At 46.5% G+C, this 23,959-nt stretch overlaps 2 protein-coding genes across 3 annotated transcripts in view; one reads left to right on the top strand and one right to left on the bottom strand.

Annotated features, from left to right (window-relative positions):
- The window catches only part of INO80 (INO80 complex ATPase subunit), a 298,105-nt gene that overhangs the window by 56,664 nt on the left and 217,482 nt on the right, over positions 1 to 23,959 (top strand). The window contains exon 35 of one of the 2 annotated variants that reach the window (XR_011337512.1): positions 432 to 1,562. Coding sequence is in view for 1 of the 2 variants with exons in the window: in XM_069857782.1 (XP_069713883.1) it covers positions 432 to 649 (218 nt within the window). In the remaining variant the exon portion in view is untranslated. Of the gene's footprint in view, positions 1 to 431; positions 2,447 to 23,959 lie in introns of those variants that run through there. The other variant, XM_069857782.1, reaches the window with a different exon arrangement.
- On the bottom strand, positions 17,817 to 20,304 carry CHAC1 (ChaC glutathione specific gamma-glutamylcyclotransferase 1). Its single transcript, XM_069857773.1, has 3 exons — positions 20,042 to 20,304; positions 19,778 to 19,813; positions 17,817 to 19,620 (listed from the first exon to the last, which is right to left on the bottom strand). The coding sequence occupies exons 1-3, from the start codon at positions 20,246 to 20,248 to the stop codon at positions 19,189 to 19,191; spliced, it is 675 nt and encodes a 224-aa protein (XP_069713874.1). The 5' UTR covers positions 20,249 to 20,304; the 3' UTR covers positions 17,817 to 19,188.

Below are 23,959 nucleotides of genomic sequence, written 5' to 3'. Positions count from 1 at the left end.
GACAGTCAGTTGCACTGCAGATGACCTGGAGAGACTGGTCCTGCAGAAATTTTGTTTGCCCTTTGAAATCTGTCCTACCAAATGTTTTTCTTCTTGTTTTTTATTTTGGTGTCCAGACCAGCTGGATAGTGTTGTGTGTCTCATGGGTGTGGCTGTGGCTTTCCTGCATTGCTGTCGTGTTAAGTTAGAGCATCAGGTTCCAAAATCTACTAAACTGATGTTGATGGAGCTTCAGCTTTACATGAGCTGAAGGTGGCCTAGGGTATAACTGCAAGATGCTTTGTGTCAATGACATCCCTCTTCATTAAACTTTCATAAGTCATGAATACAGGGTTGTCTTAGGACTGATTGTTAGTATATTGTTTGTTATTGAAGAGCCATAAGTGGAATGATATGCTCATGTGGAATTTGATTCTCTTTTCCATTGATAGGCATGTCTGCAAGTAGCCCTCTACAAACAGCAATTATTCGGCCTACTGGACTTGCAGATTTTGGACCTTCAAGCGCCTCTTCTCCCTTGAGCTCCCCTTTGAGCAAAGGAAACAGTGTTTGTGGGACCACCAAAAGCTTAAACCTGGCCAGCAGTCTCATATCAGAAACTCCGATTCGGAAGCAGAGCAAAGGTGCCCACACCTCAGGTGGTCGGTAGTAATTTTAACCCCCCCAAACTTGTCTGAACTGTGCTGGCTTTCAGAGCAGACCACCCTGCCAGGTGAGGGCATGTGAACGAATGCCTTGTTGCTGTCCAGCACATGTGTGAAAAGAAAATTAAAGCACAATGGGAGTGGGTGGTTTATGTGAGCACTTTGATTTTGTGTATTCCAAAAAACTATCTCTGCAGACACTGCGAGAAGGAGGGAAGGGAGTCTGGAGTAACTGGGAGACTGTCAGCCTGTGTTTTATTGACACATCTGACAAAGATTCCCAAGAAAGCATCCAGCTACTCCACGCAATATCCTGCAGCTGTGTGTGATTGAAATCATACCAATATACTTGCGCTCTTGCAGCTTGAGATGGAACCCAGCATTAGTTTTGTCCTATGAAATCAGTATCTGAACCCCCCAGGATATCCTGTAGAGTCATAAGGCATTTCCCTACTGGCGGCTGGTCAGTGGACATGCAGGGGTAACCAGGGGCTAAGCTGATGTGGGATCAAAAAAAATTTGGATTCTTCTAGTGTGGGCCTTTGGGTTTTTTAAAGGTCTGGAATGCAGAGGAAGGGGTCTCGGGTGGTTTCCAGGGAATGGACTCTTTTCAGCATGGTTTGTTGGAAAAAGGTTTAGAGCTGCAGAATACAGAGAACGCTGACAGGCCTAGTGAGAGCAGCAGCAGCACTGCCTCTGCTTCACACAGTGAAAGAAACCCCAAGCCAGTGGTTTGGTTTGCATTTCAGAGTTCTCATCAGCATGAATGCTCCCTGTGTTTAGAATGATTTCTCTCATTTTTGAGGTGTGCGGAACTCATAAAAGCTTAGAAACAAAATAAGGTTTTATTTGTACAAGTCTCAAGAAGAGGGAAAGCTGAAGAGTCGAAGAAGAGTTTGCTGCTGCTCCTCTCAATATGTCATAGCAGAGCGTGGTTCTGGAGCTTGCAGCGCTGTGAAGGGAGCAATGAAAAACAGAGAGAGAGAACTGTGCCATTCCCTCTTGCAAACAAATTTTTTGGGAAAAAGATGTTTCATAGCCCAGCCATCCATTGACTGTTTTTCCAGTGTGTTTTTCCCTTCATCTTTGTGATCATCGCACATAACTAGCTTGGTTGAGTTCACTGCAGTGTGCAAGTACCAGAGCTGCATCGCAAGGCTGATGGAAGGAAGCGCTGCATGTGCCCATCTGTGTTTTCATTCTCTGACTGCTCCTTCCCTGTTCTCAATGCACAATCCCTTGCTGTAGCCCCTTGCTTTGCTGTAAGCATTGTCTTGTGTTGCACTGAGATTAAGGTGTGGGGTGGCGGTTCTGTCTTGACACAGTGAATTAAAAGGCTGTTCTGCTGGGGCACTTTGAGAGAAGCAAGTTGAGTTACAGGTCTGGGCTGTGACAGCAGATGACTCTTTTATTATTATAATTGTTTTCCGACCCCATATCCTTTGCCTGGCGTCCTACAGTGTGGAGCGAGTGCTTCCTGTTGGCTCTGCCTCTAATTTGCACACCTGAAAATAGCAGAACTGAGCTTAGTTAGACTGATTTTTAAACAGATTTGCAGGGGATAATTGAGGGGGAAATGATGTTTAATTAACTCATGAAGACTTCCCCCTTCCCCTCCTATTCACATGTATATATGATATTTAGAGGGAATCAGACAAATGCCAAGCCTTTTTTTTCTCTTTGAATGTGCTGTCTATTTTTATAACTGAACTTGTACATATGTATAAAGAGAGACACATCTTTCTTTTACTAACTGGAGAAGAAAATCTTAAATAAAATGGAGTGAGATAATTTTATGTAAATCAGTGTCTTTGTGGTTTTTTTATGCATATGAGTATGAATGAGGAGATTAGGGAAGAGAGCACGGAGGGTGCACTTCTGGAAATGGCGCTAGAGACACGTACTGCTGCTCAGTGCAGTGCTGTAGTCTATACACCTCCAGCTATCATGTTTTTAACCTTATCACATGTCTGTATTCAGTGATTATCTGATAAACTATTTTGGAGTAGCTATGCAGCAGTTCACAAGAAAACAGAAGCAAGCATAACGCGTGTAATTGCGTAGTACCTTAATGATGATGGTTGAATTCAATATAGTTGATCATTTTGGGACATAATTCTCTAGAGGTTTTTCTTTTTTCCTTTTCTCCTTTTTTTGTGTGCAGCCTTGATTTTCAAACTGCTAGACTGTTGCATCAGTTTCTAAGCTGAAGAGGAGAGAAAAAAATAACTTGTAAGGACTGCAGAAATGTAATATGTACTGTTGCGTGCTGTACTCTTGCAAGATTAAATTGTTATTTCAAAACTGATAATAGAAAAATATATTTAAAGTCATTTAATCTTCGAAGAAATACCAAATGACTTCAGAAGTTGTGGCAAAAGTAGCAGTAGCCTGTCTGCTTGTGGAACTTGTGACAGTCCAACGAATTCAGGAAGACATAACACAGCAGTAAAGTAAATGAATGGCCTGATCATGTCACCTTCACACATGTGGACAGGACACACTAGCCAGGCCACTGATAAAATGCAACATTATGAGCCCTGATGCAGCTTGCCCTACATTTCTCTGGATGTGATTAATCATCAGCACACCTGGATGGCAAAACCAAGCAAAAACGCTGTGGAAAAAACTCGAGCCAAATGACGCATCCAAGAAGCAAGAGGAAAAACTACTTGATCACCACAGACAGGCTCTGAAAGCTGACATGCAGGATTATGTTATAAGAATAAAGCAGTCTTGTGCCCTCTAAACTCTTCAAAGTTCCGTATATCAGACAGATAGGAACTTGAATTGCTCCATCCTCAGAAATTCTTCTGTTTCACTGTACAGTAACTTTGCTGGCCCTTCTACACCAACTCTTCCCTCTTAAAAATTGTTCGGTTCATGGTGTCTTTAGAATTCTTCTAACTACCATTTTTACTTAATTTGTGGTCAATTGGATTCCACTTTAATCTAAATCAAGGGAAGATTAATTGGCCAGCAAGCAATTTTCTCTTTCTTTCATGAATTGTCTGTTGTCCTCCTCATTTATTCACCCTCTAGATCTCCCTTTCCTATTCTGCAAAGAGAAACGCATTACTGCAGGAGGGTTTTCACCTAGAACTGCTGTAATTCTTAGCTTCAGGATATTAATGCTGCACTGTCCAAATGTAGTGTTATTTCCATGACTTCTCCCCCTTCTGTTGTGTGCTTTCCCCGCCACGGTGTACCTGCTTTTTGCTGTTTTATGTTCCATTTCTGGAAAGCCTTCTGTCTGCCTAGGGCTGTATCTTGTTTTATTCCCAAAGTATTTCCTTTAGCAGAGTTTCCCAGCTGGGGAGGCACACAGAGCTCAGTGGAAAAAGCTCTGTGCAGAAAGAACAGGGATTTGCACGGCTTTGATAATTGCTCAGGAACAACAGTGCTGCAGCTGGGAGAAGGAGGAGCAGAGTTGATAAAATCACCTTGGGGCAGGATGTGGATCAGTGTTATCTGCGAAATGCTGCCCTGCGACCACTGCGCTGCCAGCCCTTGTCTCTTGCTCTCCGTGGAGCTGGCCTGCTTCTACCCCCAGATACACTTACAAGCTCCTCAGCTTCTCGCTTCAACCTCTGTCTTTCTGTTCATCATTCAGTCTAAACCACACATTATAACTCTGAGGGAGCCTTAAAGGTAGATCTTGCGCTCCTCTTCCTGCTGAAGAACAGATGGTGATGCACTCTGCTGTCCTGTGGAAATTTCTGCTTGAGTGTCCGGAAAAACAATTTGTAGCTCACCACCCCGAAGGATGCTGCTTGTGCATTGCGTATAACTGACCTGTACGTACTAAAATAAAGGTGATCACATCTTACGCTCCTAGGTGTAAGCACTCGCTGAACTATAAAGGGTTTTTTTGGATTTGCAGCCTGCGCCAGGTACATAGTGGTGAATGAGAGAGGGGAAGGGGCTATTCAGCCTTTCTCTCGGGAGCATTGTTGTTAGGATGATACAGATGGCCCAGCTCTCAGATTCAGACAGCAGGTCTGTATTGTAAACCAGTCTTTTCTTGCAGCACTCGGATGAGCATTTCATCCTCTGAAAGGTTTGCAATAAACACCTTAAGAGATGGAGAAATGCACATGATAAAATGAGTTGGGTTCTCTCCAGCTTCATCTTCCTTTTAGCTCCTGCCTCTTCTCTCAGGAAAGTGAAGTTATTCCAAAGTTAATGGGTCTTTAGGCATTTTGTACTGAACTAAATTTGCATAATCGTAGAATCATAGAATAGTTTGGGTGGGAAGGGACCTGAAAGATCATCCAGTTCCAACCTCCCTGCCATGGCAGGGACACCTTCCACTGGATCAGGCTGCCCAAGGCCCCATCCAACCTGACCTTGAACACCTCCAGGGATGGGGCAGCCACAGCTTCCCTGGGCAACCTGTGCCAACGCCTCACTGCCCTCGTAGTGAACCAATTCCTCCTTATGTCCAGTCTAAATCTGCCCCTCTCCAGTTTATAGCCATTCCCCCCAGTCCTATCACTATGAGCCTTTGTGAACAGCCCCTCCCCAGCTTTCCTGTAGCCCCTTCAGGTACTAGAAGGTCACTATAAGGTCTCCTCAGAGACTTCTCCAGGCTGAACAACCCCAATGTTCTTCAAAGGGGCATATTCATCTGCATCCTAGCCACAGGGAAGTGTTTCAGTACTTGGGTATGAAATGATAACTCCTTTCCTTAGGTAATGATCATTGCTGATAGAATGAGATAGGAGAGGAAAACACTGAAACGCCACTTTCGTACCTTCTTGAGTTTCCCTGTTGACTGTAGCTTCCTTCTTTGACAGTATTGCTCATTGCGTTAAGTCTGCTGTACTTAACAGGAGCTAAGTGTGATGTGAGCTTCCAAACGTCCAGGGATTACAGTGTCCCTTACTGTCTCTGTGACATTTGTTGGCAAGCACCTGCTTTTGCCTCCCTGCTCCTTAGCCTTACTCAATTCTTCTCAAGACCTATGCCTTGTCTTCAGGGCTATGGCTGGCAGAAGAAATCTGTGTTAGGTGTTAAGTTTTAAACAAATGGCCCTCCTAGACTTGCATCTCAACATTAAGAGAACTGTGAATTAAGATAAAGCTAAGCGTATATGTAGTTTGTGGGCACTGCTACCCTGAATAAACCTTCATCAACTCTTTCAAACCAAGAAAAACTCTTACTAGTGCTCAGAGATTAGAACCTATTTGGAAATTTACTCCCAGTTTGGGCTGTCATACAAACCTGATGTGTAGGGTCAGACTATTTGTTAAGTTTATTATTTTTTTCTTATTTATAACAAGAAACCAGTGGCTTTCTTCTCAAGACGTATTTAACAAATACTGCCCAACTGGGAGAAGTGATTCCTGTTTATCTCACCTCTCATCTATTCTTGTAGTTCCTTTGTTGTATCCCTACATCTTAACTTCCCATCTGGGCCTTCCTCTGGGAAGGAATAAATCACAAGCAGGAGCCACCACTCTGTACTGTGATAAGATGTCATCTTTCTTTCAGGTTTCTTCTAAATTCTGGTGTTACATTTTCCCCTGATGGTAGAGTTCAAACACAGAAATTCTCATTTGTATTCAGGTTAGTGAGTGAATTTCAGACTTTTACAAGTGGCTTTATGGTGGTTGCTCAGCACCGATGTTCCCAACTAACTCCCCTCCTAGGCTGGCTCTTTGTGGAGAAAGAACATTCACATTAATTGCAAAAACTATTCTCTAATCCACATAATTCTTTAATTCAAGTCACCTTTCTCCAGAGATGAACCTAAACTTGTATTGAAGTCTCTCTAAAACCCATCCAGTTTCCTCACAGAAGCATCTTCAAAGCAGTCCCTACCCTCCCCAGACTTGGTCTCAAAGAGCAGGGCACAGAGTGTTTGTCTGGTTTCACCCATAGAGCGTTGCTGAGGCTTTTTTTGAGAATGGAAGAGTTGGAACGTTTCACATGTAGTTGGTTTAATGTTGCTCTCTATTATTTTTTTAAACTGCATTAAGCTTTTGGCACGTGACTGCAATGAGCTACGTGCTGATCAGCAGATTGTGATGCTGCTCGCTAAATGCGATGGCACGTGGCTGGACACACCCCTGAATGATGCGTCGCTGCCTGTGACAAAACTCCAGGGTTTTCCTTTGCAAACAGAGGGAAGAGAGGTGATGTTTGGTTATGGGAACTTTTAGAGAATCCGGAAAACTAACATTCAAAAACCCTTTTATTTTTGTCACTCCACACATCTGGCGGGTGCTGATGTGAGGGCTCTTCTGCTTGTTGTTTCTTCTTGTTGCTCCTGCTCCTTCCACAGAGTTCACATGAACGCTTTTGTGGATGACTTCTACTTTCCTGCAGACCTTTCTTTTCTTGACGTTTAATCCAGATTTTTATTTGATTTAATCTCATTTACAGCCATAGTGCTCTGGTATTTAAAATGGTCCTTGAAACAGCTTTAAAGATGCATAATTGTACATTATAGGGGAAGGCTGTGGATGCAGCGTACCTGGACTTCAGTAAAGCCTTTGACACAGTTTCTCACAGCATTCTGCTTCAGAAACTGGCTTCCGCTGGCCTGGACGGGCACACCATCTGCTGGGTTAAAAACTGGTTGGATGGCCGGGCCCAAAGGTAAATGGAGTTAATTCCAGCTGGAGGCTAGTGACAAGTGGGGTTCCCCAGGGCTCAGTGCTGGGTCCAGCCCTGTTCAATGTCTTTATCAATGACCTGGATGAAGGCATCGAGTGCACCCTTAGCAAGTTTGCAGATGGCACTAAGCTGGGTGGAAGTGTTGATCTGCTGGAGGGTCGGGAGGCTCTGCAAAGGGATCTGAACAGGCTGGACCGCTGGGCTGAGACCAATGGCATGAGGTTTAACAAGGCCAAATGCCGGGTCCTGCACTTGGGGCACAACAACCCTGTGCAGTGCTACAGACTAGGAGAAGTCTGTCTAGAAAGCTGCCTGGAGGAGAGGGACCTGGGGGTGTTGGTTGACAGCGACTGAACATGAGCCAGCAGTGTGCCCAGGTGGCCAAGAAGGCCATGGCATCTTGACTTGTATCAGAAACGGCATGACCAGCAGGACCAGGGAAAGGATTCTCTCACTGTACTCAGCACTGGTGAGGCCGCACCTTGAATACTGTGTTCAGTTTTGGGACCCTCACTACAAGAAAGACATTGGGTCCTGGAGCATGTCAAGAGAAGAGCAACAAAGCTGATGAAGGGGCTGGAGAACAAGTCTTATGAGTAGCAGCTGAGGGAACTGGGGTTGTTTAGCCTGGAGAAGAGGAGGCTGAGGGGAGAACATATCACTGTTTATGACTACTTGAAAGGAGGTTGTAGAGAGGTGAGTGTTGATCCATTCTCCCAAGTGACAGGTGATAGGACAAGAGGGAATGGCTTCAAGTTACACCAGGGGAGGTTCAGACTGGACATTAGGAGAAATTTCTTCACCAAAAGAGTTGTCAAGTACTGGCAGAAGCTGCCCAGGGAGGTGATTGAGTCACCATCCCTGGAGGTGTTTACAAGGCAGGTAGACGAAGTATTTAGGGATATGATTTAGTAGTGGATGGGTACGGTTGAACTCCATGATCTCAAAGGTCTTTTCCAACCAAGCGATTCTATGATTTCAATCTGTAGATTTCATGAGCTCCTGAAACAGTAGTTTAGCTCTGTGATGTCTGTTTGTCTGGGTAACTACAGTCTTCCATCATTCTCTATCATACTTCTCTGAGAACAGAACTTACTGTATGTAACTTACAGTCATAACTTCACTGTGATACATATGTAACCCATTTAGCATGAAAAAATAATTGTTGCCTAGTTCTTTTTACTAATTTATCACTTGGCTCAGTTCCTATTGACTAGTTGAAAACTTAGAGACATTGTGATGCTGGATCTGTAATGTACCAGTAGGTTTTTAAACACAGAGTTGATTTGGGACTGGAAGTCATGACCATCTCTTTTATGGGCTGCTATAACCCAAAGTGATTTATATGTTTTTGAAACCCACCATCATGAGCTCTGCAGAAGGAGGCTTGCTTCCCTGGCTTTGATAACTTGCTCTTAGCATATGCAATCAGAGGCATGTATTGCATAATTGATGTAATTCGGTTACACTGTGGTTTGCTGTCCTTAGCTATGTATCACTGTGTCTGTCTGGAATCAAATAACTATATAAGAGTGAGAGCTGGTTTGGTAGAATATTCACAGACAGATTAGAGAAGCCCAGATCTTCCTTGCAGCGATATAATTGATAGCAAACAAGAAAAGTAATGTTGTTTAATTTTTTAATTTAAAACAGATCTCATGTCTGAGATGTTACAGGAATAAACATGTGAGAAGTCTGGAACTGCCACCAGCTGTGAGCCTCAGCCGTTAGCTGTAAGAGCCAAACGGACTGCAACAAATTTGAGTGATATGTATAAAACAGAAATGCCCCAAGCTATATAAACATGTTCTCTGTTGACCTTAATTTTTAGTTGGCAAAAAAATATTATGCTAGCTTAGCTATGTGAAGGTTTAAGAATACCGAGAGCAAATTACTAAACTTGCAACCACAGAGATCCTCATCATGCAATGGCAAACATAAAAACCCATGAAAATTTTCAGATTACTCAAGATCTACTGCTGACTACATGAGTGCATATTATCTTTTTTCTGACATATCTCTGAATATCTAATGTACATTTCTGAGTGCTCTGAAAAACATCATCCCTCAGTGTTTCATTTTGTGCATTCAGAATCACTGTGCACTTTTGAAATCACTTCCTCATGTCTTGGTTTCCCACTTCTACAACTGAAATGATACCTCATCACAAAGTCTTGTGGAGAGGAGTTAAAGTTTGCAGAGGTACTACAGTGATTTGCCAGAGAAAAGTCAAAATTTGGAAGGTGCCACCTCATTTGGAGCAAGGTGTGCACAAAACTATACAGGGCTGTACAGGAAAAAAGGGAATTGAACTGCTCATTTTTAACATCCTCCCATCAGGTGAAATGAGGCAAGAATCCTCTGGGAAGAAAAATAGTAAATATTTATTCTGAATGAGGCTAGTCATTCAGATGCTTCTCATCCTCATTCCTCAACTCATCTCATCTGCCCTCTAATTACAGGATGTTTTTCATAGAATCATGGAATCATAGAACAGTTTGGGTTGGAATGGACCTTAAAGATCATCCAGTTCCAGCCCCCCTGCTATGGGCAGGGACATCCCCACTAGATCAGGCTGCCCAAGGCCCCATCCAACCTGGCCTTGAACACCTCCAGGGATGGGGCAGCCACAGCTTCCCTGGGCAACATGTGCCAGTGTCTCACCACCCTCATCGCAAGGAATTTCTTCCTTATGTGCAGCCTAAATCTTCCGCTATCCACTTTATAGCCATTCCTTCCTAGTCCTATCACTACAAGTCCTATCACTATTCAAGGAATAGATACAAGATACATATAGTTTAGAGACAGGAGCACTGCCAGAGTTGACTGCTGTGCCACAAGAGACATGGTTTTATCTGGCTCCTGCCTAAGATGTCCCAAGGTAGCTGAGTCTCTGACAGAGAAGAGATGAAAAGCAGGTTTTGTCATGGCCATGGGGAGCTGGACATTCCTTCTCTTTTCCCTCTCTAAATATGGGATTGTGTGTTTGTGGAGAGGAACATCTTTGAGAAAAACACATTGTTATAAAACAGACCAAAATAAAACAGACCAAAAGAGTGAACGTATGTATAGTCTAAAATGAATGTGTGTGTAATTTAAAAACCTGCTAGCTGTTTGAACTATACCTTCAGGTCAATTTTACTTAAAGAAATGCATGCCTCACTGGAAAACAAAAGTAAGTGAGATATTTTAGCTCACGATGTCTGTAGAAGCATCCTGAGGACAAAGCTGCTGAGCCTAGTTGTCTGTAACAGTATCTCCCACCCCTGCGTGCTCCAGCTGATCCGTAGCGCCTCAGCTGCGATCCTGGGAGGTCGCTTGCAGTGCTGGTGGTTGCAGTGACACATGAAAGCGCAGCCATTGGCACTGCCCCAGTGTGAGGTGAACAGAGGTAATGTAAACACATCCATCATAGACCATGCCTTTCCTCGCCCTCCCTGGGTACCAGGGCAGCATGTGCCACCTCCGTCTCTTGGCATCAAGTGCTTCATCAGTGCTGACTTGCAGTTCGGAAAGGCTGGTGTGCTCTCTAGACAAGGAGGGGGCAAAAGGCTGCTTTTTTAGTTTGTTTCCCATCTTCCTGTGTCACACACACTTTGTGTAGATAGTTTAATATCAGCAAGTTGGCTGTGGTTGCCCCTGAGGCAGTTTGTTTGCAGATGAGGTTATAATTGCTCTAAGTGGGTTTGATGAGAGTCTGTGAAATCACTTCAATATTGTCTGTGCTGTTTGTGTCCCTTGCTCCACAGCTCCAGTTCAAGGCAAAGCAGAGAGCTGAGGGCATAAGCTAGTGCTCACATTAGCCTGGACTGTTCCCTAGCGCCCCTTCACCTGCGAATAAGGGTGTGTGGGGCACGTGCAGTGCTGTGCAAACGCATACATCTTGTATGTGCATGTGCTAATGAACCCCTCGGTCTGCAGAAACCTGCAGATGGAAGTATGATCAACAGCTTGTGCAGGGCGCGGGGTGATACGCTCCATGCATGGAGGCTGCCTGTGACAGCTCTGCGTGCCATCTTCTTGCACAGCACGGCTGACACGCACGCACCCAGCATGTGCCCAGTCAGCCCAGGCACGCATTCATCATTTCTGCAGGACAGGCTTCCCGATCGGCAAGGCCAAATGGAATCTCCTCTCTCCAAAAGTCGTCCTCTGACTTGTCTTCCTGTGGGTGAAGCACTCACAGATCACGGGTGCTGCAATAGCCGACATCTGCTTGTGGAGGAAACAACACTCTGGGACCTGCTCCTGCTACGTGAGCCAGCGGGGGTCGAATAATTGGGAGAAAAACTTCTCCTTTCCTTTGGAGTTGTAAGTGCCAGTAACTATCAGATGTCTCTTCAGTTGTCAGGCTCTGGCCAAACTGACTCCTGGTAGTTTTAATGGAGCTTCATGGAAATAAATCCCGTTAAAGCAGTGAGGTGAGGGAGGCAAAAAGCAGAGTAAACAGGAGGACTTAAGAGAGAAGTCTTTGTTCTTGTGTCCCCAGAGCAGCCCAGCGAGGTCTGGGAACAGTGTGGTGTCCCCAGCTAGGAAAATGGCACCTCTCTGTCTTTGAACTTCCCTGACCTTTTACGTTATTTCAGTCTCATTCTCTGGAGTTCAAGGTACTGGCTGTGCTTCAGGAATTTGCAGGCATAAACACTCATCAGTGTGGCTGGCACTATGATGAGATGAAAAGGGAGCTGAGAAAGAATAAAACACATCCAAAAGCCAAACAAAAAGTGCACAGGGTTTGTAAACAAAGCATGTAGAGCTTCCCCAGTGCTGCCCAGAATGCCTGCTTCCTTCCGCCCTCCCAAGCCCAAGGCTCTTTCAAAGCCATGCAGGGTTTCTCTCATAACTTTAATATAGCATATTAATTAGGGAGGTTTTCACTTAAGCCAAGGCAACTAGTTAGTAGGAAATTCCAGAGTCTGCTGAGTGGCTGCCGATTTTTCTGCAAGTGTAGTTTTTCCATTTCCTCACTGTAAATCTACTTTTTAATCCCTTCCTGTTCCTCTGTCTGGGGAACCGTGCCGTGCTGAGCTAGGCTGCACGCTGGTGGCACATCACTATCCATTCGTGCGCTGGGACTGCACTTTTTTATGTTGCATCTGTCCTTGAGTTCTCAAAACCCCTTTGTATTTGGTGCTATCGAAGTATATGCCATGTCATAAAGATCGGCAGTGCCAAAGCAAGAAGTCTGACTCAGAGAAAATTTCCCATCGAAATTCTTTTCTCTTCTGCCTTTGGGATGAGGTTCTTGAGCTGAATGTGACATAACCTGTTTTAAAGTTTCACAAAGGACTTCCAGACCTAGACTGACTCACAGGTTGTGGGACATGCTGGCAGTGCACTGAGCGGTTTGGAATGTGTTATACGGAGAAGCATCGAAGTGCACTGGTGACCAAGTCTGCGTGTTTTGTGCTGGCTGTCTTATGCAAAGTTAGCTCACTTGTCCTGGTGCAGCTGTTCATCCGTTAGATCCTCCGTTTTCCGAGGGGAGAATTCGTTGCAGTTTACTGCTTCCTCACAAGGGAAAGAGGAGGTGCAGGCGCTGATCTCCTCTGTCTGGTGATGAGTGATAGGACCTGAGGGAATGGCAGGAAGTTGTGCCAGGGGAGGTTTAGGTTGGATATTAGGAAAACGTTCTTCTCTCAGAGGGTCGTGGAGCACTAGAACAGCTCCCCAGGGATGTAGTCACGGTGACAAGCCTGAAAATATTCAAGAAGCATTTGGACAACACCCTCAGACACACGGCGTGAATGTTGGGGTTGTCCTATGCAGAGACAGGAGTTGGAGTTGATGATCCTTGTGGGTCCCTTCCAACTCAGGACATCCTAGGATTCTTTCCCCTGCTTCTCCGTCCGGTCCTTCCTGGTAGCAGGAGCAGAAGACCGTGCTGTTACCATGCCAGACATTGTTTATGGGCACATCGAGCCTGTACACAGCATGCATGAAGGGCTGGCTGTTAAGCCTCTGCTGCAGAGGGGAGTGCATGTATGAGCACAGCCTTTGTGGATGTGGTAACAGCAGAGCACCAGCTGCTCCCTTGCTTGTGCCTGCTGGTCAGCCCATGTATCACTGCAGAGACTGTCCGGGAGCAGCAGTAAACATTCATTGTGGGTTTGTTTTGGTTTTTTTTTTTGGTTTGGTTGTTTTTTTCTTTTGCTTTTCCTCTGCCTGTGAAACATCTGTAAGTAATTAAACCCACATTTCAGCCTGCCTCTTGAGTACAAGCAGACACATAGAGAATAACATGTGCTATGTACAACCAGCTGCAGCTCCTCTGACAGCTGCTAAACCCAGCCTGTGCCAGTCCCTGTGATTTGCAAGCCGCTCCCTGCTGCACATGGTGGAGCCCCAGGGCTCCTCTCGGGGCTGTGGACACACACACAGAGCTGCATCTCTCCCCTTCAGGTCTCACACTGGTGACTTGATAGCCTTCAAAGTCTGTGTCAGCCCTACTTTCTGGATGCTCAAATGTACGTTCTCCTCAAATAGACTCAGCCATGTCATTGGCTGCTTTTGCACCCAGCTGAGGAAGGCTGGTCTATTCCCTGCCCCTCTCCTAGGCCATCGTCCTCTCCTACCACTTCCTTCACTGAGCTACATGCCTCTATTGCCATCAACCACAGGTAGGAGTTTGGTCTCACTAGTTTTCTGACTTTGCATCTCATCTAGAAAATACCACAAGCACAGGTAAGTTCATACTTCGGTGATGCTATATGTCCTGTTCAATGTCTTTATCAATGACCTGGATGAAGGCATTGAGTGCACCCTTAGCAAGTTTGTGGACGACACTAAGCTGGGTGGAAGTGTCGATCTGCTGGAGGGTAGGGAGGCTCTGCAAAGGGATCTGAACAGGCTGGACCGCTGGGCAGAGTCCAATGGCATGAGGTTTAACAAGGCCAAGTGCCGGGTCCTGCACTTGGGGCACAACAACCCTGTGCAGTGCTACAGACTAGGAGAAGTCTGTCTAGAAAGCTGCCTGGAGGAGAGGGACCTGGGGGTGTTGGTTGACAGCGACTGAACATGAGCCAGCAGTGTGCCCAGGTGGCCAAGAAGGCCAATGGCATCTTGGCTTGTATCAGAAACGGCGTGGCCAGCAGGTCCAGGGAGGTTATTCTCCCTCTGTACTCGGCACTGGTGAGGCCGCTCCTCGAATACTGTGTTCAGTTCTGGGCCCCTCACCCCAAGAAGGATGTTGAGGCTCTGGAGCGAGTCCAGAGAAGAGCAACAAAGCTGGTGAAGGGGCTGGAGAACAGGCCTTATGAGGAGCGGCTGAGAGAGCTGGGGGTGTTTAGCCTGGAGAAGAGGAGGCTGAGGGGAGACCTCATTGCTCTCTACAACTACCTGAAAGGAGGTTGTAGAGAGGAGGGTGCTGGCCTCTTCTCCCGAGTGACAGGGGACAGGACAAGAGGGAATGGCCTTAAGCTCCACCAGGGGAGATTTAGGCTGGACATTAGGAAAAAATTCTTTACAGAAAGGGTCATTGGGCACTGGAACAGGCTGCCCAGGGAGGTGGTTGAGTCACCTTCCCTGGAGGTGTTTAAGGCACGGGTGGACGAGGTGCTAAGGGGCATGGTTTAGTGTTTGATAGGAATGGTTGGACTCAATGATCCGGTGGGTCTCTTCCAACCTGGTTATTCTATTATTCTATGATTCTATGATTCTATATTTAAATTACATTTTTGCTAGAGCTGGAATCACCTTGGTAGAGATTTATCTGTGTGAAGTCTCCTTGGTTCTCAAAACTCCTCCTTGAAACTGAGATGATACTGTAGCATTAGGAACCAGGGACTTTTATTCTGGATTTTGTCTTCCCTGAATCCTTTTAACATTTCTGAGCTTCACTTATCCTTTCTCTTGCCCTGTTAAAGGACCATGTGCCCTCAGGAGTGCTTTATACATATGAACGCCAGGGCAGGATGAACTGTCACCACAGAATCATAGAATCACCAGGTTGGAAAAGATCCACCGGATCGAGTCCAACCATTCCACCATGTACTTCATTTAGCTGCCTGTGCCACTGCAATGCAGCTGGGTAGGTCCTGTCCTAATGTACTCAAGGAAATGGTGACTCAGACCCATGTTCCAGGTCTGTGGGGGAACTGCTGGGCAGGAAAATGGAAAAGGCTGAAGAAGGGACTGAAATCATGTGAATTGTGCTGGTTTTAGACTTGGCAAGTATGTGACTGATAATGCTGTAAACACGTTTTTATTGCAACCCCTTTCTAATGTGAGGTGGCCTGGTAGACACAAGCTTGTCATGGGGAAGTCAGAGAAAACTCCATATGCAAAAGGAAGCCACTAGGGAGGGAAGAATCTCCAGAAATGTATGGCAGCAGTTGCAAATGAGGGCAATTGTCTCACCCCCCCGACAAAGTGAGGACAAAAGTAGAAGACATTTGCTTTGATACGACCACTGAAATCTTTTAAAGTAGAGAGTAGGGGTCTTTTTCTTCTATGATTTTTTTTCTCGTCAGATTTGAGAGCAAAATTTCTCCTAAAACTATTTTACATGTAAATACAATACATGTAGATTTTTAATCCTCTTCACAATATTTTGAGGAGTTACTCCCGCAAATCTTATGGCATGACTTGCATTAGAAAGGCAAGCAGGTTGTGATTCTATAACTTCAAAAGTTTGTTTTACTGAAAAATAAGGTAATTTTCATTCAAAAAGTTGATTTCATTATATATAATATACCTTTAAAATATATAATTTACATATTATTTATATATTAAAAAATCTCCATACCTGGAGGTTTTTAAGGCCAGGTTGGATGGGGCCTTGAGTAACCTCATATAGTGGGATGTCCCTGCCCATAGCAGGAGGGTTGGAACTAGATGATCTTCGAGGTCCCTTCCAACCCTAACTAATCTATGATTCTATGATCTATGACAGAGGCAGAGCTGCCAGAAGCTGGAGCTGCACCTACAGCCAGTTGTTTCATCTCAGCTGGCAAGTCATGCCATGGGGAGAGGAAGCCTGTAGTGAAACATGTATGGTGTAGGACACTGTTCTTATGTGCCACCATTGGCCTGGCCGTGCATGACTGCCTCCAAGCAACAATTATCTTCCTGACATTTGGTTCATCAGAGGCAAGCCATGGTCCCCCATCTTTGAGATGGGGGGATGCAGTACAAACACAAACTGGGTATATAACAAATGTTGCGGGCTGCCGTCTCTCCTCGATCACACGGCCATAGTTCAGATTTGGGGTGTGGGGTGTTGATCTTTTAAATTCATCAACTGACCAAAATGTGCCCAGTTCCCAGACTCACAGGACCCAAGAAAAGCCTCAGAAGAAGTTACATGATGCCTCAATGTCTGTCTTAGTGACTCGAAGATGCAGTGACAGGATAACAGCAGCAAGTTCCCATACTCACCACTGCTGAAAATAAAAATGTAGGTTTTTTTGGAAGTCCAGTGCAAAGAACTAATTGAGGAAAGAAATAGTAATTCAGTGTAGTAGTATATATGTGCTTAAAATACTTAAGTTTTTCAAAGGAAGATGAAATAGTCGCTGAAAGAGCATTCCTGGCACTGATGGGTTGTTCACAAGCACTCACTCTTTGTCTTCTACAAGCAGCGTGGATCATGGGGCCAGCCCAGGCTCAACAGGATGAACAAAGCAGGGGGGGTCTCCATGTGAGATGGCAATGCAGGTTGCTGAGTACTCGTCTCCTACCGATGCCTCTGCACCTTTGATAATTTGGAAGGTGTGAAGATGTTTTTGTTTTATCTGGAGATATTCTGGAATCTGATCCCAGTCTCATACAAGTAAGGGAGTATTCCGCTCCGGGCAAGCTGATTCTTTAACCCCTGGATTTTCCAGATGAGGAATGCAGCCCTCCTTAAGAGATGCAGCTGCTCAGTTGAAGTGAGAGCCTCCACAAAACAGGGAAAGCAAAGTTTTCTCTAGTCTATTATTGCTGAAACATGCACTTGCCTTTAATTAGTGGTAAATCCAGTTGTTTCAATTAATTTCTACTCTGTCACTCAAGCCTTGAGGGAGGTAACAGCAATAGCTATAGTGATCTGCTAGCACAGGGGCAGCTGGTAATTAGAGGAATCGGAAGGACAGCTGCACATTACCCCTGTACACAGCACATGGTGTGCAAGGCAGGAGAGAAAGAACAGCCTCCCTTACCGCAGCCAGCAGATCTGGCTGCTGCAGCCTTTTCTTGTCCTTCCACTATTACTTCTTGGAAACACCAGTGCCTAGTTCTCTGCTTGGCCTGCCAAGGGAGGATTACATTTCCGTGGCCACCCAGTACAGTCAGGAGTTGTCAGCACTAGCACTCCAGAATCAACAAGAGCTGGAAACTGGGAAGAGGAAGCCTCCAAGCCCCATTTTCTCAAAGGGAGTTAATGGGTGGCTTCCAGTGCTATCCAGTAGAGGCAAGCTGCTCAGCTGTTGTTTTTTAAACGAAAAAGACATAGGAACTAAAGCAGCATTGCCAGCTAAGGTTTTGTTTTTAAACAAACACCACATTAAAAAAATACAAAACAGTTTGCACTTAAAAGTCAGTAAGAAAAACAGACCAACACTGAAGTACAGAAGACTGACTTTGTCAGTTTGTTTTATTACTGGGCACAGCACAGTACCACTCCATATACATACAAGCCAGAGTAATACAAACAGTCCCTATCTTTTTTTTTTTTTTAAATAAGAAAACCCACATGATATTTGGGAGCATTTCAACATCCCAGAGGTCAGCTCTCAAGAGCTGTTTTGTTGCAGTAGCAGCAGTTTTCTTACAAAATACTATGAGTTTTCATGCAGTTAACATGTGAAGCTGAAAAGTCTAAGCTTGCAGCAGTGCTTCTGCTTAATGCAGTCAAGGCAAAGCTCAAAGGCTTGCAAATATGCTCAGTCATGGTCCTTTGCAGTCAAATAAAAGCATACCAGACAGATGCCCAGGTACAGAACTAGAACCCCCAAATGTTTCTAAACCACAGTATCTCAATGCACCAGAGATTTAACCAGTAGAGGTCTAGTTAAAACGCTGCTGTATCTGGACAGCTTTCTTGCAGACAGGACTGACTTCCCACACAGGCAGGATCGCATCTTATGGAGTCAGTTATGTCTGTAGCAGCACAAGGTCATAGAAGCTTGGAGAAAAGCTTCTGTCATTAAAGCAGGCTTAGCTCTTCAGAAAACTGATTTAAAACTAGAAGGCACAAATGCAAGGTTGAACGTGGGCTACAAACCACTGTCTCACAGGAGCAGCTTAGATACCCCTCTCAAGGGGAAACACAACACAGAATAAATACGATATTTTAGAAAATAAGTGCATTACTGTGATCCTTCACAACAAAAGTAGGATCCATAAGAGCCTACAGAGGCTAGTTCTTTTAATATTGCACAGAAGTCCTGAAATTTAGTGTCAGTTCATTGTACTAGAGGTGGGACAGCAGGGGGAAAAAAGTTGTCTTAATTGGCAGAACCTGTAGAAGTCTCCACTACTACACAAACAGCTTTTTGCCAATCTGAGGTAGAATTATATATATACTGCTTAAACCCAGTCAAGTCCTGCTCAACTAGTCATCAAAGAAAGAAAACTAAAAAAAAAAAAAAGGTGGTGTGCACAGAACAGATGAGCCTCTTTCTTCTCTTAAGAGAGAGAGTGCTTCAGGTCTGACTCCCGGAAGCAAGTCTTACAGAGCAAAGTTCCAGCGAAGATCCCTGCTCCCCTCACTAGAAAGCAGTGATGGCTATTGTCATGCTACAGGTCAGGAGTGCTAACAGGTACTAATTGCGAGTTCTATAGCAAGCATGTTTTACTCCACTTCCTCCCTCCCCTACTATTTGCTAATTCTCCCTTTATTCACTCAGTCCAATATATTTTATCAGAGTTAAAACTGTCCCCATCGCTTTCTCCCTTACGTCCCCTTCTCCTGGGACCCTGCCAAAAATTTTCTATTTCAACCCTTAGACTTCTGAGGAACACTTGCAGCTTCTTCCAGAGAATCCTCTGTGTGGTATAGGCATGGAAGGATGGAAATAAGGGCCTCTTCGATGGAAAAGAGATGTTCGTCCTCTGCTTGAGGACAAAAGTAGCGCATAAAGTCTGCCAGTCTCAGCAAGTACTCAATGTTATGACCAGCACAACCACTTGAGACAATGATCTGAGCTGCAATGTCTTCTTCAGACGCTGGGCCGAGGTAAGAAGGGTTCTGGGGTGTTGCAATGTAAACAAGCGCAAGGATGGGTTCCTCCACATCTTTCTCCTGAGGATGGAACTTCACCAGCTTGGTATCATAGCCTCCCAGGACAGCTTCTCGCACGTTTAGGTACTGGAGCGATGCATCAATTTGTTCCCCACGGACTTCATAGGCTACACCCCACGTGCATGCCTGGAAGTGACAGAGCGAGGTGGTTACAGCACAGTTAGGAGCCCCACCGCCATTTCCAGGACAGCCCACACAGCTGCTGGCAGGGCATGGGCACAGGCAGGGGATGACAGGGGGTGGGACATGGCAGGGGCACGGGGCTGGGATGGCAGGTACTCACCCCGCAGTCCTCCAGCAGTGTCACCACCCGGCCGGGCTGTGGGAAGAAGCAGCAGAGCTGTTGGAGCCGGCGTTGCACTGTCCTCCCCCGGTCTCCCATCACGCCCCCTCCTCTCTCCCATCACCCCGACACCCACACTGCCTTCCCCCTCTTTTCTCCCATGCCCCCGACCCTTCCCTCACCCTCTCCCTCCTCCTATCTAGCCCCCTCCCCTCCCATCCCTCCCATCTCCCCCTCTCCCTTCCCTTTCCCCCCAGCACTTACCGCTCCCTCGGTGCCGCGGTGGAAGGAGTCTCCCTGCCAGAACCGCCGGCTGTAGCCGCGGATAAATCCCACTTTGCGCGACGTGAACTCGAAGCCCGGCCTCCACACCAGCGACCCGTACCCGAAGATCCAGAGGGGGGCCGGCTCCCGCTGCTCGGCGGCGTCGGTGCCGGGCAGGCGCTGCGGCTCGAGCTGCTCCCGCTTCATGGCCGGCGCCAGGGCGGAGGGAGAGAAGCCCGGAGGCTCGTTGGGCAGCACGCGACACCGCGCGCCCTTTAAAGGCGCCGCCGCCCCGCCCCGCCCCCCCGGGCGCGCGCGCGGGTGATGCAAGCCGGGAGGGGGGTTTCGCCGGCGCGCGCGCCCGGGACAGACAGAGTGACGGGCGGAGGCAAAGCGGCGCGGGGCTTGCGTCAGGCCGGGCCGGCGGCCCGCACACGCTGTGCCGGGACCGTGCGGTTCCCGCCCAGGGGGCACCGGTACAAACGTCCCCGGGAACTTTAGGCACGTTCTGTTACTGTACAAAGTCTGATTGTAATGTTATCGTGAACTTGACAAAGGTCAGAACTCTGGCGAGTTCGACCCTGTCTGACCTTGCGTTTGAGGGAGAGAAAGGCCCCAAAGAGAGGGGATTCCGGGAGGAGGCACGCCTGGGACGAGGGGCAGTGGGTATAGACTGGAGGGGGCCAGATTTAGGCTAGGCTTAGTGAAGAATTTCTTCACAATGAGAGTGATGAGGCGCTGGCACAGGTTGCCCAGGCTGAGAGAGTTGGGGTTGTTCAGCCTGGAGAAGAGAAGGCCTCCAAGGAGATCTTAGAGCAGCTTCCAGTACCCGAAGGGGCTACAAGAAAGCTGTGGAGGGACTGTTTACAAATGCTTGTACTGATAGGACTGGGAGGAATGGCTATAAACTGGAGAGGGGGGATTTAGACTAGACATAAGGAGGAATTGGTTCACTACGAGGGTGGTGAGGCACTGGCACCGGTTGCCCAGGGAAGCTGTGGCTGCCCCGTCCCCGGAGGTGTTCAAGGCCAGGTTGAAGGGGGCCTTGGGCAGCTGGGTCTGGTGGGAGGTGTCCCTGCCCATGGCAAGGGGGTTGGAACCTGATGGTCTTTAAGGTCCCTTCTAACCCAAACAATTCTATGCTTCTGCGATTCTATGATTCTATGTTCAGCACAGACAGTGCCGCACATGAGACATTCTCATCTCAATGTGATTGAGAGCAGCCCTATGGAAAAGGACTTCAGGGTGTTGGCGGATCAGAAACTGGGCATGAGCCAGCAATGTGCACTCCCAGCCTAGAAGGCCAACCTTATCCTGGGCTGCATCAAAAGAAGCGTGGCCAGCAGGGTGAGGGAGGGGATTCTGCTCCTCTGTTCCTCCCTTGTGAGACCTCACCTGGAGTATTGTGTTCAGTTCTGGAATCCTCAACATAAGAAGAATATGGAACTATTGGAATGGGTCCAGACGAGGGCTACAGGGATGATTGGAGGGCTGGAGCACCTCCCATATGAGAATAGGCAGAGAGAGTTGGGGTTGTTCAGCCTGGAAAAAGAGAGGGCTCCAAGGAGATCTTAGAGCAGCTTCCAGTACCTGAAGAGGCTACAAGAAAGCTGCGGAGGGACTTTTTACAAAGGCTTGAAGTGATAGGCCTAGGGGCAATGGCTATAAACTGGAGAGGGGCAGATTTAGTCTCAATGTAAGGAGGAATTGGTTCACTATGAGGTAGTGAGGCACTGGCACAAGTTGCCCCGGGAAGCTGTGGCTGCCCCATCCCTGGAGGTGTTCAAGGCCAGGCTGGATGGGGCCTTAGGCACCCTTGTCTGGTGGGATGTCCCTGCCCATGGCAGCGGGGTTGGAACTGGATGATCTTTAAGGTCTCTTCCAACCCAAACTGTTCTGTGGTTCTCTGATTTTCAAAGAATGAATATTGTCTGGAGCAAAAACATGCTGTCAGAGGGACACTGCCTAACTTTGAAAAAAATGCAGTTACTTAGATGAAACTTAATTCTACTTTAGCTTAAATCAAAGATATTCCACTTTTTGTAATAGTGACTACTTCTTGAATCAACCCCAGCCCGTGGGGTGGGGCAGGATGTGCCCGTGGGGGTGGCAGGTGGTGGGATTCTCACCTGCTGACCCCAGTGGGGCACCTGCTGTCTGACCCTGGGGCACATGGAGCAGAGCGTGCTGTGCCCAACTGCAGCACAACAAGCAGGCAAACCCTCCTTGGAAGCCTGCCCTGCACTTGCTCCTGGGTTTGGCTTCGTCCCAGAGCCTAAGCTGCGGCCTCAGAAAACCAAGCGGTTAATATTAAACTGAGTGAAGCGACAGCTCCAGACATCAGCAGAGCTGAAGTGCAAGGCATGTAGGTGAAACAGGCCAATAGCATCTGCACAAATGGAAGGAAATAGTGCTGAATCCGGCCAGCTGAGTGCATTTTCACTTCTACTACACCCAGGCTGGAGTGTGGGCTTGTTTAATACTTAACGGTTGCTATGAAGATGACTCCAAGAGCTCTTTGTGTGTGAGATGGAGTCCCAGCTGGAAATCGGCTTTAGGCAGGTTCAGCTGAAGAGCCCAGCTAGAGGTGGGCTCAAATTACAAAGTTTTATATTTGGTTGCAGGAGTGTGGGGGGGAGTGGGGTATGAGAAGCAAAACCAGTGAGAGATTTTAATGGAATTGTTTCTCATTATTGTTCTTGACCTCTGCATCTAATCACTCCAAACAGTCTATTTACAGCCTTTTCTTTAGTTTCCTGTTGGGTCCCATCCAATCAGCACCCACCTTTCCATTCCACTTAACCAAGGCATTGCAGCTACAGCACACACAGACTGCGCTGGGTGCTCCCTGTACCTTGGCACACTCACTGTGAGTGACATCAACAGCCTGCAAGGCTGTCACATCTGTCCTGTCATGCCGTGCCTTCCACAGCATGTCCTTCTCACCTGCCCTGCAGGACTGACTCTGACTTGTCACCTTGGGTGACCCTTCACAAGGTCAGCCTTAACAGAGCCCAAAGCTCTTTAATTTTCCTCTCCACTTGTGCTTTTCACAGTCGCTTTCTCCATCTTACTCAGGCTCAAAGGTATGGGGTCAGCTCTGTGTCCTTCTAGCCCTTGTTGTTACAGGCTTGCAGGCTCTTACTTCTTCCTGACCAGTCCCTTTCCACAAGCAGAATGTGAATCCATCCCCTGTTTATACAGCTGCTGTACTTGTTCTTGGTCACAAGCAAGAAAGTGCTCTAGAAAGTGTTCTTAGCAGCTGTCTGCATCAAAGCTCTGCTTGGCAAAACAGGAAATCTTACCTTTTTAGTCTCACGGATCCTGGCTCCTAAGATACAAGATTCCAGCCTTACCTGTGCAATTTGTCAGTGCTAAAATAATGTGGCCTTTCAATCAAGTGAAACTAGTTTCATCTGGGAACTAAACCAGTCCTCTGTGTCTCATTGCAACAGGCATTCAATTTTTGTATTTAGTTCTTTAGTTTTTTCCTGCTAAAATCCTGCTAATTTGAGCAGCCTCCCAATATGTGGTTAACAAAAGCATTAAGACATCGACTGTAGCCGTGTCATCCTTATCGAGCAAAGGCAGAAACAGTGACAGACAAATCAGTCTCTAAAAGATAAGCTGAAGAATCTTTTGCTAGGTTCTGGTCTAAGTGATACCAGTAAAATAAATCTTGCCTCTTTCTTTGGCTTTCCCAAGGATGTGAATTTTATCCATCTGAGAAATGCACTGGATTATGCGTGTCTCACAAACGAAGCACTAAGTATCTTGTCTGCTAGTACAAGCTAAGGAAAATTTGGTAAAGAAATAAAGAATATGGTACTGGGAAGTGACTGCATGCTTGCTGACAGGGGAAGAAAATTGCTGCTTTCCATTGCAGAGCTGTCTCAGTTGTGTGTCTTACCTTGCCAA

The sequence above is a fragment of the Phaenicophaeus curvirostris genome, chromosome 5, assembly GCF_032191515.1.
Source record: "Phaenicophaeus curvirostris isolate KB17595 chromosome 5, BPBGC_Pcur_1.0, whole genome shotgun sequence".
Lineage (NCBI taxonomy): Eukaryota > Metazoa > Chordata > Aves > Cuculiformes > Cuculidae > Phaenicophaeus > Phaenicophaeus curvirostris.
This window is presented reverse-complemented; position numbering and strand designations above follow the sequence as displayed.

Bases quoted from the DNA above. Each gene is read 5' to 3' on its own strand.
- CHAC1 (XM_069857773.1), bottom strand. From the start codon at position 20,248: ATGAAGCGGGAGCAGCTCGAGCCGCAGCGCCTGCCCGGCACCGACGCC. The intron at 19,814-20,041 runs GTAAGTGCTGGG...TTCTTCCCACAG, and splicing joins ACCGCGGCACCGAGGGAGCG to CCCGGCCGGGTGGTGACACT. The intron at 19,621-19,777 runs GTGAGTACCTGC...TGTCACTTCCAG, and splicing joins CACTGCTGGAGGACTGCGGG to GCATGCACGTGGGGTGTAGC.